We start from the raw sequence: 15,028 nt of genomic DNA on the forward strand, positions 1-15,028 counted from the left end.
GTAGCTGCTGCTGCTGCAGGCGTGCTATTTGCGGCAGTGGAGTCCTCTGCGAAATGTCTTTTGTATGCCCGAGTGTTTTTTTGTTTTGTTTTCTATTTTCCAAGGGTCAAATCATAGTGTTTGGTAGCCATGCTTTATTGTCGATTTAGCAGGTTGTCCTAGCTAATTGAGTCGCTCACCAACGGTGGGTCCGGTGTAATGCACAGCCGGGGATGAGGCCTACTTGTTAAAGCTCCCCACCACCCCTCCAGACTCATCGTGATGGCTGATGATCAACAACAACCTGGTCAGAAGCCTACCTCGGGATTAGGCTCTCTTCCAACGCTAGTGCCAGGACTTCAGGGGCCTGAGGCTAATGCATTACAGTTCAAAATAAAGAATTCAATTTGGTAAGGATGGAAATATCAATCAGCAGCCACAGCGCACCACACTGTCCTTTGCTAGCCGTAGCTTGTAATTAGCGTATCTAGCACTGAAGTGGCCAAGGAGGCTGTGCTGCACAAAGCGACAGAAAATAACCCGACTGCTCACATGCTAACGTTACATTAGCGGCTGAAATGCAATAGCAGCAAGGAAAGCAACACGACCAGATAGCTCTTTGTTGTTGATTATTTAGACGTTATCGTCGGGTTGCATACAGTAGTAGCCATAATCATTAGCACCGAGCCATAGGAGGCCATGTTATGGATGACACCAAATCCAGCAGTGATGCTGATGCTCACCATGACGTGCATGACAGGTGTCAAACTAGACAGATACCAGAGAGACGCTGGTTTAATGTGTTGATGATATTACTAGTGTAGCATGACTGACTCCTTTAGATTTGAATGGTACAGTGACTCACCTAGCTTACATCAAGTCCCTTATCACCTTTAATTGAATATTACACAAACACAGGACAATACGAATATGACACAAATTTGACACAAACCAAATCAAATCACAGATATCCCTTGATTGAGATTAAAATCTTGCATGTTTGAATGTTTTTAAAGCATATTTATTCACACCTCGTTTTTGCTCTCTCCCTCATTGTAGCAAATCTGTACAATCAAAAGTGGACAACATATTGGTGAGTAACAGTGATGGACTGTATACTGATATGATCTTCCCCAATTAATGTCAAGTCTTTGATCTATTTGGGCAGATAGAAGTTTATTTTTGTGTTTTCCATAAATGGCAGAGCGGTGCTAGAGAAAATCTTAATGTTGTGTGTGTTATGTTTATAGCCTGGTGAAGTGGGGTAATGACCTCAAGATAGCATAAAGTACTGGCACAATACCAAGAACTGAGTACCGTGATACTATGTTTACCTATTAATTACATTAGCAATAGATGGAAGAAAGGCATTTGATTATAATAACATGGCCTGTAAAAACACATAGACCTAATTTTCCACAATATTCTCTAGAATAACTTAACAAGGGCAAAACTGAAAAGTAATAAGCAAAAAATACAAGTAATGAGACTGGTATTAATCTCAGTACTTTCTCAGTAGTTAAATTAGCAAATTAAGCGATAATCACTAAATTATATCAGTGCATCTCTTTCCCGAACTGATATGAGCGTGTTTTTAAAGTCAATATAAACTCCATTCATATATAGTTTACTGTGGATTTATCTGAACTCAGCTATCCCACCCCTTGTATTCAGTGATGAGTCTCATCAATGAAATCTACATAAAGATAAAGCCTATCTAGATAAAGCCTTGTCTCTGTATTGTCACCATGTCTATTTCCATTTTGACAAGTCTGTCTGGTGTTTGGCAGATGAGTTTACTCCCTGTTAGGGCCGGGCGATAGTTCAATATTATCATTTAGCATCTTTCAGTGGAATCATATCGTCATGATATGGTGATTTTCGGATATCGTCGTGACAATTCTGCTGTCTAAAATGACGATAACAACAAGCAGATTTTATCTAACAACTCTGACAAAATGAGGTATGGTAGGAATGTTATTTGAAAATTTTTGTTTGACATCACGCCTAACATTGCCACTCGGTTCAACTGGATGAACATTCATTTGATCATGTGACTTTGCATACGTGAGCCATATCGTGATATATATCGATATTGGAAAAAATCCTTATGATTATTGTGATATTGATTTCAACCATATTGCCCGGCCTCCTCCCTGTCATGTGCAAGTCCCAAACTGATAAAAAAAGATCCACTCTTTGGCACTTGTGAGTGCTTCACATTGAATATGCAAATGTCAGACTTGGACTACTGGTGCATAGTGGACTAGCCTGTAGGCTTCATTTCATTGTAAACTTTATTGATAATAAATGCCTGTAAAACCGCCTTTACACCTGGCATCAACATGTGTCTCATATCAGGACTGTCTCTTGATATGATTTAGCTGGATTACATTTACATTAAAATCTGTCTCTGGTGTAGACGTTCAAATCAGGTTTCTCTTTCCCTCACAAAACGCACATTTCCCTTCTGTCATAATGTTTATGTCCTTTAACACTGACAGTAAACCCCGTCCCACATCCCCAACAGTCCAGTTTGGACAAATATGTTGCTGTCTGGACAGCCTGGAACCTGTTTTGATTTTGTGTGCTTCCTAGTTCCTTCCTAGTACAAAAATTATTTCCATTTACCTAGTTGTTATATGTAGATTGGCATCACAATGCATTTACATGTTGTTGTTAATGTGGCCAAATGCGTCTCTGGACTTGGGTGGTCGGATCTTCACTGTGTCTTGGGTGCATTTTCACTTGGATTTCATGCGTTGCCCTGATGTTAAACATTTTGAAGTGCGCATGTCTGGAGGCTTGGCTCCGAAAAAAATCGTATCCATTAACAATACACTGCAACGGCCCAGCCTTCACTTGGGACACCTACTGTAGTCTTGTTACTCTATCTGAATACAGTCTGATCACCCTGAATGTTGCTGCATTTACTATCTTTATTATCTTGAGTCTGAATGCAATGAGGAAACCTTGACCACATGTCGTACAGCAAGAAGGAGCTGGTCAAAAAGCAGTTCTGATACAATGTCTTCCTACTTGAGAAAATACAGAATAGATACATCTGAAAAATGGACGCTCAAAATTAGATTTCTTTGTTAAAATCTGTGTCCTTGTGGCACATGGCAGTGCTGTCTCTCTCATGTGCTGATGAAGCTGTGAAATAAGAGAGATGCGAGGATCAAACAGACCCAACATACACAGTAAACACCAGTGAATGGTTCATCATTGTGGCCTTGTTTATTAGGATTTTAATGCTTAGCCTTTTTGTATCGCTCCCATTTTGAAATGGGACCTGCACATGAGAGTGGTGCTTTGACTTGGACATGGAGTTTTCTTTTTTTCATGGAGATGTTCTAAGATGATTTTGCCAACAAAATCCAATTTTTGCGGCCGTTCAGGCTACCAGGATGCATGTTAATGCCAGGTGTAAAGGCCGTTTTAGAGAGGGCAAGAAAAAATGTAAAGGGATAGTGCAAAAACATCTTCTTTTTAGCTGATCCAAACACAACCATAGTGTCAACAGGAAAGGACACAGACAGGTAGTTCACTCCTGTTTGTAGCAAAGGAGTGTAGTAAATAGCTTATTCACTGCTCATTGGCTGACAGCTCTCACCTCATTCATTCAAGTATTGGTTCCCCTAGCAACAAAGAGGCAAATAGAAAAGAAAGAGGTGAGATGGAATCCATTCTTAGAAACCAGTTGAAAAGCAGTTGGGGTGGAGTCGATGGTGAAAAGGTTGTGTGCAAGCATCATACCTGAGTTGTATTTTGATTTAGAAACTAAATAATGAACTAGATAGCCTGAATTGACTGAAGATAAATGTCTGCACACTACGTCTAATTGTAATGACCCAACAAATAGGCCTGAAATAAGCAGCCTGCTTATTGAAATTCTGCCCCCTTAAATATGCAAATGTTGGGGCGCTCCATGATGGAGTGGAGTAAGTTGCATACTTGGGAGTTTAAGCCCGACTCTTTTGGTTCATGTCTCCTTCCTTCTCTCCAATTTTCTCTGTCACTCTCCACTAGTCTATACTGCCAAATGAGGCAGAATTTCACCGAATGTGTTTGGGGGAAAAATGGGCTACCGGTTAAGTTTTACATTCCCCTCAAGACCTATTTGATTTGTGAAATGACATGTTTGTGCGATAAAATTATTAGGTTTTTATTTCGCTTTTATCCCCTCTGGGCAGATTAAGCTAGGCAAATCTCAAGGTAGTATCAGAGCTACACTTAAAATTTTTATGAGAGGTATACAATGCTTTTCTGTTTGCCATTTCTGTTAAATAATCTCCTCTTGTCCTATTTATTATTTAATTTTTACAGCAAGATGTTGAGAAGTTTACAGACATCGAAAAACTCTACCTCTACCTTAAGTTGCCTTCTGGTCCCAGCAATGGCAATGATAAAAGGTATTGTTTTCACAGCTCCTTCACGTTCATTTTACTCAAGTATTTCACTTTCCTCATTGGCATTTTTGTCACACACACACACGGCTGTTTTGTCTTGGCTCTCTCGCATTTGTAGCACAGTTGTCTCATTTCTTGTCAAAAATTGTCATTATCCACCGACTACTTCACAAACAGCTCCTAAAAAATAAATTCAGGTTAGAATTTCTCATGCCTTTGGTTTTATTTTGCTATTAGACTGTGATCCCCATTGTGATTGTGAAGTTGCTTATTTTGTGACTTGTACTTATGGCATATTGTATATTTTTTTCTGGCTCATTGGTCACTTTTGACTCATTTGCCTAGTATGAGAGTGTCATTCATTCATCCCAGCTATATGGTTGATTATCATTATGAAGCAATACTATTACTGGTAGATTTTTGCTATACCCAGCTGTCTGTGTTTTTCATTTGTTTCCCCATATCTATTCATCAACCCCCCAATACTGCACATTAGGACTGAGAATCAGAGGGGGTCCTCCACTCCTGGATTATGGTACTAAAGTTTCTCTATTAAAGGACAAGAAATCATGCATGTCAGTCAAGGACACTTCCTCACAAGATTTATTTTTTTCTTCATGCACCATTTTAGTGATCAGAGTTCCATGTCGTCAAGCCGTACTCAACAAATGTATGCATTCAACTGGATACGGAATCACCTAGAAGAGCACCCAGAGACTTCCCTCCCAAAGCAAGAGGTGTATGATGAATACAAGTGAGTATGTGAGCTTCATTATGGGGCCAGGAGAGGTGAAGGGGAGCAGAAGTCACCCACAAGTCTTGGAGGCATCACTGTTTCCTAGTGTGACCTACACAGTATCTCATCTTTTGGTTGAATCCCTACTCTTCCAGGAGCTATTGTGACAATCTCGGCTACAATCCACTGAGTGCAGCAGACTTTGGAAAGATCATGAAGAATGTCTTTCCCAACATGAAGGCGCGTCGGCTGGGCATGAGGGGCAAATCCAAATATCCTTTCATTCTGATAAAATATCAGTGAAGCCTTCTTGTGTCTGCCTGTGCTTTTGTTCTGATATTCTGCTGTTGTACTTGCAGAGCGTTCAGACTGCGAGCGCCTTGGTTGATGGGTCGCTCTGTTCTGACCAATAGTGGGCGGTGTGAAATGCTCTGATTGCGTCTATGTAGCGGTCTTGTGCAGCTGCAAAGTTTTGAACAGGCAAATCATGTGTTTTTGGTTGGTATTGCCTATGTTACGTTGTTTTAACAAGTTAACATAGCTAACTGGCAACCACAAAAATAGACTGTGCTGTGAATAACGCATAGGAAGAGACAAATTACATCAACAACATGCTAGTGATAAATCCAAACACCTCAAAACTACTAAGGAATTACATTGTTGTTATGTGTAGAGTATTAATTAGTTAATTAATTAGTGAGTAATCAAGGGTAATGGAATGTTTTTTTGTTTTTCTTGCTGTTTCAGAGAGATGGCTGTCCATTTCTCTCATTTATGATACAGTATGACACAACATTTATTGTTCTGAAGGAAATTCCGTTTTCCTGGAAATTCAAACCAGCATAGAAAATATACACTTATCAGTTTGGTCAGCGCATGAAAATGCCTGCACAGAAAATGTTTGAGAAACGGTTTGAAACAATTTCCGACGTGATGAGTACATCTTGTTTGAAGAACTGTAAACCTCTGTTGCTGCAGGACTATGGCAGACAGGTTTAAAAAGCCGACCGCAGGAAATCCTTGGCACAGAGCTGAAAAGCTGAACTGAAGATTTTGGTAGAGGTAAACTTCTCACTTGAAACAGGATTTTTAAACAGTTTTTTTCTCTCATTGAGAAGCCAGTGCGCCCAGTATGCAGTGGGAAGCAGATTTAAATATTTACAGCTTACTGAGACCCTTCGTACCGAGACACTAGCAGAGGATGAGAGGAATAGATGAGACACAGAATAAGATCTTGGCCAGACTCAATCTAAAGCCAGCTCCAGCATATTATAACCATCTCTATTTCCAGGGTGATTCACTGCCAGGTTTCAAAACCTTAACTCATTCTTACATACTGTTATAGTGGGTTGAGGAAGAAAGCTTTTGTTCACATGCCATCTTTACCCAACCTGGATCTGCAAAAATCTGGTGATGGGGTAAGTTTCACCTGAAATAACTGTGAACCATTCGCTGGTAAATAAAGTAAATATCCCGCTAGACTTCTAAACTCGTCTAATGCTCCTCCGCCTGCTGCTCTGCTCTGTCTGACCGTAGTGTGAGTTGATGGAGCCATCGGGTCAGTCGCCCAGCGCCGAAGATGAAATGCGATCCGCAGCCTGTGGCCTGGTGTGTGAGTGGGCCCAGAAGGTCCTGAGTCGTCAGTTTGACAACGTGGAGGACCTGGCCCGCTTCCTGCTCAATAGCCATTACATCGGTACCAAGTCCATGGCTGCCCTCACCGTTATGACCGGGACACCCACAGGTGAGGATGCCCTCTGGTCTGCTGGGGTGGCAGCTTTACTGTTGTATAGATTTGCTCCAAAGATTTTTTTAATTTAATCTATTTTAAAGCTTCCAGGGATGTAGTAGAGGGTAAACCCACCGAAACTCAGTCTAATCCTAACCCTATCCTCTAATTTTCCCATTTTTATTTACAAAATAGTTTACCCACCTTTTTATGCTGATGTAAAGTATACATCATAGTCAGCAGTATCAGACTATATTATTTAAAGATGGGGAATTTAAAGTTAAAAAATGATAAATTATGCTTTTCTAAAAATATAATGGATTTTTGTTTCTGTTGGTGTTTGTTTGATTAGTTAAAAAATACAAGTCTACATTATACTGATTACCTTTGTCTGTCTTTGAGGTGGGGCTTGCCTACCAAGACAAAGCATTTGTTTTTCCTGTTGGTAGATTAATTTTTAAGTGTAATTATTTTAACTTTTCTTCTTCTCTTGCCAGGAATGAAGACACCTACTCCAGCTTCTGCGTTTGTGCCCACGGCTGAGGCGAACTCTTTCCAGCCCCAGGTGAAGACCCTGCCCTCTCCCTCTGTTGATGCAAAGCAGCAACTGCAGCGAAAGATCCAGAAGAAGCAGCAGGAGCAGAAGCTCCACTCACCGCTGCCCAACGAGTGCCAGGTCAAGAGAACTGAAGCCAGTACCCCTGGTCCCACCATCCCCTGTGGCAGCCCTGCTTTGCTCTCCCCCCAGCCCACCATAGGCATTGTAGTAGCAGCTGTCCCGAGCCCAATCACGGTATGGGGCTTTGGAAGAAAAAATATACCAGTCTTAATGTTTTTTCCAATCTTCATAGTATTCAGGTATGTTATTGATAAATGTGCCTAATGTATAAAATTATGTTCTCACTGTTCATTTCCCAGGTACAGAGAAGCAGGCAGCTGATGACCTCGCCCAGTCCTGTAGGCACAGCAGAGGGGAAAGTGCTGCCTGTGAATTTCCAAGTGGTTACTCAGTCTCTGAAACAGTCCCCCAAAACGCCCCAGAACATCTCAGCTAGTCCCGTGGGTGACCGCCTGGCACGGCACCGCTACGCCCAAATCCTGCCCAAGCCCTCTGCCACCAGTGCCATCACGCTGCGCTCGCCCCCCACCCTGCTCATCACCAACAGCCCCATCAAGACTGTGATGCCCACTCCCCACGTCAGCTCGGTCAACGTGGTGAAAATGACGGCCATATCTCTGGCTCCCAGCAGCAGTAGTAACAGCACCACCGTCCTGCGGCCCGCCTCGACTGGTGTGACCACCACTGCTGCTCTAGATGATTCCCTGCACTCCCACAGTGGGACCTTAGCCACCCCCCAATCTCCTGCAATCAGACCCAGCATCACAGCCTCCACCCTCACCCTCCACGCTGACCCCAAAGTGGTGTCTGAGGCTGGAAGTGACAATAACCCTACCGCTGGCACAGAGAAACAGAGCGCTATTTCTGCTGTTGGGGCCAAAGATGAGAGAGTGACTAAGTTCAGGGCGGCCAGCGAACCTAGCTTTCTTGTCAAGTGTTCTCCAGGACCTGACAAAGTGGCCAGGATCAAAAATGACCCCACGTCCCCTCCCACCTCAGTAGCTGTAGCTGGGACCCAGGACAGCAATAACAGTAACTGTCACGACAGTACTTTGTACCTGACTGTTGATAATCAGAACTCCAATTGCAGTATGTCATCCAATGGCTCCTCAGCTGTTACCCCGTTGTCTAAGGATTCCCTCTCGGACTCCAAGAGCCCCAGGAAGCGCACAGGCCCAGGTGTGGAGTCCCATGTGATTCCTGTGAAGAGGGTGTTTATCTCCCAGCAGCCACTGGCTGTAGTTGACAATCCCAAACCTGGAGTCAGTGCTGCAGTGAAGAGGATCCCCAGACCGGGAACCCCTGCCAGACCAGAGAGTGCCCCCTGCAAAGTGACTGTGAAACACACCTCCATAGGGCCCACGCAGATCCTTGCACTCTCCGACTCACCCATCACACACACCGAGGGCTCCCAGACTGTTGTGAAACCCCAGGCCTTGCTGGTGAAACACGAGGACCCTTCTCTCAGCACTGACACCAGCACTGCAGCAGCTGGAAACAGCACCTCTGATCAGACGTTGCTACAACAGATCACCGGAAACCCTCGTGCCATACCAGCCAACTCAGGAGCACACGAAGCCTCTGTGATGAGTGACTTAAAGAGCACAATATGGGAGGAGGGACAGCTTGATGAGCTTCGGAAACAGGCATTTGCTCAACAGATACCAGCAGAACACAAACAAGCCCCTACAGACCAACTTGCCATTATAACCCAGACCCCCGAGGCCTCAGGCCAGCTCACCCTTACACAGGAGATGGTTGACTTTGCGGGCTCTCAGCCCAACATGGACTACTTCCCATTCAATGATGACGACATGACCCAGGACAGCATTGTGGAGGAGCTAGTCCAAATGGAGGAGCAGATGAAGTTGAAGGGCCTGCAGCCTCTGTTCAGTAGCTGTGTTGACATGTCTCTACAGGGCCAGTCAGCCAGCAATCAAGGCTCCATCCTCAATGCTCACCAGGCTGGCACTACCTTCTACCACTCTGCCCATAGCAGTACTACTCCCGTCCAGACTCCCACTCCGACCCCCACACCAACCCCAACACCCACCCCCACCTCTGAAATGACACTTGGGCACAGCCTAACAAGAGAGAGCCCCTGCTCCCGCATGGCTCCCATCACCCCTGTGGATGGAACCATGGGTCGCCACACGCCCATCAGTACTCCACTGTCCAACTGCAGCAGCAGCGTCCCCCCCAGCCCAGTGGAGTGCAGGAACCCTTTTGCTTTCACTCCCATTAACTCCAGCATGACAGGTTATCACGACGCCAGTATTGTCTCCAGCAGCCCTGTCAAGCCCATGCAAAGGCCCATGGCAACACACCCGGACAAGGCCAAATTGGAGTGGATCAACAACCGCTATAACAGTAACAGTGGAGGTCCTCTGCCCAACCATGGCATTGGCATTCTGCCCAGCTACCAAGACCTGGTGGATGACCAGTTCCGAAAGCCACATGCTTTTGCAATTCCCGGCCAGTCATTTCAGGCCCAGTCGAGACCGGATGCTCATTTTGGCCGTTTGACCCCCATCTCCCCAGTGCAGCAGCAGCAGCAGCAACAACAGCAGCAGCAGCAGCAGGTAACTGGTGTATCTACCCCCACTAAACAGGAGAGTTTCGCTGTGCCTGCCCCGCTAGACAACAAGGCCTCAACCTCGTCCGGGTCCAGTACTTTCCGTTGCCGCAGTGTCAGCCCTGCAGTGCGCCAGAGGAACTTCAGCGGTAACACCGGCCCTCCAACCGCCACCACTACCACCACCACCACCCGAGCTGTCGTCTCACCTTTCAACTCTCCTATCACCTCTGAGGTCCTCAGCATCCTGTCCAACAGCCAGACAGTCGGCTCCGTCCACAGCATGGTGCAGCGTAGCCAGTCTGTGCCTCTGAACATCATGATGCAGAGTGAGATGCTGCCTGTGCAGGGCCAGAGCAACGCCACCAAGATCACCAATGTTCTTCTGAGCAAGATGGATTCAGATGGGGACGACTCGGTCCGCGGCCTGGGCATAAACAACCTCCCCTCTAACTACACGGCCCGCATGAACCTCACCCAGATCCTGGAGACCACACCCGGCTTCGCTGGAGGAACTGCCCACCAGACTCAGCTGCCTGTCAGCTCCAGCCCTGCTGCCTTCGAGCTCCAGCAGCACGGCTACCTCACCAGCGGCAGTGGAGAGCAGGTGAGCTTCTCCACTGGGGACAGCCAAGCACAAGCGGGCCCTGGTGAGCCAGACCAGCAGCAGCAGCTCCAGGAAAACGCTGTGCAGACACAACCCCAGCTCCTCCTCCAGAGCACACAGCAGCAGGAGGCGGAGGAGGAGCAACAACAGCTGGATTTCAACAACACTGTCAAGGACTTGTTGGGGGATGACGGCCTGAACCCCAGCTCCCAGCTGGTGGGTCAGGTAGCCTCGGAGCTCAACGCCGTGGCGTCCGACTTCTCAAATGACATCAGACTGACCTCAGATCTGTCCAGTAGCATCACTGACCTTAACACGTTGGACACCAACCTGCTGTTTGACCCCAATCAGCAGCAGGAACAATATGAAGACTCAACACTGGAAGAACTGAAGAATGACCCGCTTTTTCAGCAGATATGCAGTGATACTGTGAACTCTGGTTTTGACTGGCTGGAAAGCAAAGACCAGCCTACTACAGTAGAGATGTTGGGCTAACGTTATCTTTTATTCTTTATAATTTCTGTTCCTTGTTGTTTGTTTGGTGTGTATGTAGTATATCTGTTTTTATACTATAGTTTGTTGGGATTTGTCTGGACTTTGCCATTTGTCCTGTTAAAAGTGCCAGGCTTACCAGAAAATCTCTCCCACTGATGTTTTAGTTATTTCTCTCCTTTATCATTTAACACCCTGAATTGCAGTACTTAACCACTTTTCTCCCTCGTCTGAAATCAGAAATGTATGCATTTCAAGTAAGTGTGAGTACTTGGTGGCAGCATGCAGTTGCAAAGAGCAGATTTCTAAGATATGAACATAAAAAGAAACGTAATCTTCCATAATATAGCCAATCAATAATGCAATATTTGTATTCAACAAACACTTAAAGAAAGTGAGATAAGTAGGAAATTTGGCACAAAAGACTTCACCAAAAATGTATGCTGTTGTATACTGTTTTCAAAGTGTGCAGTTCAACTTCAACCAAATGGAGAGACAATATTGGGATTGTAGTATATGCACATAATAGTCGTAGTACATTTGCCTGCCATATCTGAATATTAAAAAGGGTAGCAGCTCATGCTACCAGGTGCTGAATTTATGACATAATCTTTATACTTTATCATGTACCAAATCAGTGAAATACTGATTCACATCTGAGCATTGTCCAAGAGTGAAATTTTCTTAAAGCCTATACTACTTGTACTGTTTAATATCTTATAAAGGGAGTAGATGAATCAGTAGGGAGAAGATGGGAATTCAGGCCACTTTGTGGACTATATACATTGAGAGGAATCAACAACTGGCTGCCTTATTCCCAAAGTCCAAGGCCTTATGCCATCTTTAGAGAGACTGTATATAGTATAATCTTCAGATATCTTCAGAACCATCCAGAGCTTCATCATATCAAGGCAGCTGTTACTCTGATATTTTCAGTACTATTTCTTATTCTTTTTTTATTTTGCAGTGTTATAGATGCATATTGTATAGGCTAAAGACTACACTGTGTGTGCCCTTATCAGTAATGGATTTAGAGGAATTTGATATGCTGTCATTTCATAAAAATCATGGCAGGCACACTTTCAGTCATAAGATTTTTTTGGCATGCTGTACTCCCAGGTTGGATGAGAATATCAATGGTATGGAGATGGCTTAGTTACACAGAAGGCTAGAGGCTGAAATGTACGACTTCCCTGATTTTGATGTCATCTTGAGATCAAGAGGAATTGTAATTATTATGTTTCTGGAGATCCAGCCTTATTTCCATACCAAAGATGATCTGTTTGAATAACATAAGAGATTATTACACATACAGACACTCCTAGTAACCATTAACAACGACGGGAAACGGGCAGCCTCGGAGATATTACTTAAAGAGTTTTATTGCATTTGAGGAAGAAGATTATGTTGCAAAAATCTATGTACAGTATGTAAATTTGTGAAATGGTCACTGTCCTATGTTTTATAGGTAACTATGGACCTGAAAGCATGTTGAAACCATCACTGCTAGCCAGGTAGGCTATGTGATATAGTAGGATGCTTGCTTGAGTTTTTGGCTATTGTCAATGTTGTATAAGTCATGTTAAAGCTCCATCTGTAAATAGGATAGATACATAGAAATTTGATGTATCAAGACACTATATTATGGCCATTATTCTAGCTAAGTCTATGTGCCATTTAAAAAAAAAAAAGCTTAACAGAAATATAGTCGGCAAGATACTGTATGTTGTGTGTTACATTTCTGGCTCGATGTGTCGTAAAAGTAATGCTGTCTGTTTGGTCTCTCGCTTGCTGATGTATTTTTTTTTTTCTTTTCAAAGATAATAGGTCTCTGCAGTTGCAGAAGTGATGTGTGCTTTGAGCAAGATCAATAGCATGGTATATTGAGAAAAAAGTTGTGATACTATTAGCTGGTTGCAAACATTTCTGTGACAGACATTGTGCTCAAAGCCTTTCAGCAGACACTGGAAAAATCGACTCATGTTTCAACAAACTTTGGAGGTTCACATTATTGCACTAAATTTTTATGACACATGGCTTTGCCACATCTTTATGGACAAATGTAATGATGGATGCCCGCAAAAAAAAGAAAAAAATATTTTTTATGACAAGATGAGTAAGGAAATTAACTGAATTGTCAGAAAATGACTAATTGTCTTGTAGCAAAATGTGCATTAATCTCAGTGAGATACACATTCTTACTCATTCTCATACATGAGAATATAAAGCATTGAGGGAAAAAAGTTAAAATAACCTTTTAAAACCTACATGCTCATTATGTTGATAAATGATTGTACGCACGCATGTGTGATGACTTCTATTGTACTTTGTATTCTTGGTAACCACTGTCTTCTGTGATTTGGGCAGGTTCTGTTAACCAGACTGGCAGTGCTAGTTTCATAAGTTACATTACTTTCATTGTGTGCTGTTTACTAAGTTAATGTTGTTCTGTATGTTATGTTGATGACTGTTCTCTGTCGATTTTACATATTCTTATTTTGCAAAATGCATTTGTGAAAAAAATTTAACATTTTCTCTTAATTTTTGTAAACATTAATAAGGCACTGATATTTGAATTTGAATGAAGGAAAATGCACCTCTTAAGATGTACAGGAGCTCCATCAAGCAGTGACTCTGATTCTGTACCTTTGACTGACCCAGAACCAACTCTGTTTGACTATCTTGTCCATTTCTACCAGTAGAAGAACCTTCCTCTGTGGTGTTGTCTGGTGTACTGCTTAATGTACAGTAGCTTGTTAATATTGCAAACGCGTTGTTTCTTTTTTCAATGGAAAGTACTCACTGGTGAGATTTTTAAAGTGGTTTTAAAAGCCAATAAACCTTTTTTAAAGAATGTTCTTTTCTTGTGTGGTTCATTACTAATGATTTTGTATTTTAGTACATTAGATTCAAATTTTACTAAAATGCATTATTTCTTAGATTAGATGAGCGAACTCTTGACAAAGTAAACCAGCAGGACTTGGTTGTCATTGTAGTAGATGAATTGTCTATTAATTAACTTTACCTACCATTTTTAAATGTTAAAATGTCACAGGGTAATGGTCAAGTCTTTTTAGGTAAGAATATGTAAAATTTGTATGAATGGATGTGTTTCAGCCAAGATAAAAACAACACGGATGTTTATCTATGATGTAATGATATTGATTCTTCTAAGCATTATGCTAAAACTGCTGTTTATCTGCTATTGGTCCATCTCCATACACTTTAATATTTTGGCAGTCAAGTTTATGCAAAGGCAAAACCTTTCCATCATCCTCTTGGCATGAGGTCAGAGGTCACAGCAGCTCTTCAGATGACCTTAAAGGTCACTGGGGAGTGGCTTCGCCCAGATACACCCGCTGACCAATCAGAGCCCAGTCCGTTGGTCCGCTGCTCTGCTTTCCCAGGGCCTCATGATATTCATAACATGTTAATGACCTTTACCCTATTGATCATGGCCTCCCAGCCTAACCTTTAGCCATGTGGAGCCCTGTGGTACCCCCAACCTCCACAACACAACATTTGGCTACATGAGTCGACAGATTTCACAAGCAATACAGGATCAAGTTACCTGTTTGTATATGACATATCAGTGGTCAAATAATTTGTCTGTTAAACCTATAGGTGAACTGACATAGAGAGCAACACAGACACTTCATCCAGAGTTCATTTTAGGCTACACTGAAATAAAGATATAGCCAGGCTGCCATTCTTTTTCACTCCTAAAATCATTGATGGAGCTTTTATGAGAGTGACAGTGAAACCAGAGTTCTCCTTGTTCTCTGAAGAAATAAAAAGTTTGCACATCACTTGTATTTGTAAAACTGAAGCAAGAAAACATTGAGTTTTGTGTTATGGAGTGACAGATGTAACGCACTT

General features: G+C 43.0%; 1 protein-coding gene across 1 annotated transcript; it reads left to right on the plus strand.

Moving 5' to 3' along the window:
• Positions 1-154: 154 nt before the first annotated feature.
• Positions 155-14,003, plus strand: rfx7b (regulatory factor X7b). The gene is made up of 10 exons (XM_071896689.2): positions 155-389; positions 1,039-1,072; positions 4,309-4,394; positions 4,888-4,926; positions 5,023-5,145; positions 5,283-5,399; positions 6,461-6,545; positions 6,664-6,871; positions 7,354-7,649; positions 7,775-14,003. The coding sequence occupies exons 1-10, from the start codon at positions 262-264 to the stop codon at positions 11,150-11,152; spliced, it is 4,494 nt and encodes a 1,497-aa protein (XP_071752790.2). The 5' UTR covers positions 155-261; the 3' UTR covers positions 11,153-14,003.
• Positions 14,004-15,028: the final 1,025 nt, after the last annotated feature.

Source organism: Centroberyx gerrardi, chromosome 4 (genome assembly GCF_048128805.1).
Source record: "Centroberyx gerrardi isolate f3 chromosome 4, fCenGer3.hap1.cur.20231027, whole genome shotgun sequence".
NCBI classification, from domain to species: Eukaryota; Metazoa; Chordata; class Actinopteri; order Beryciformes; family Berycidae; genus Centroberyx; species Centroberyx gerrardi.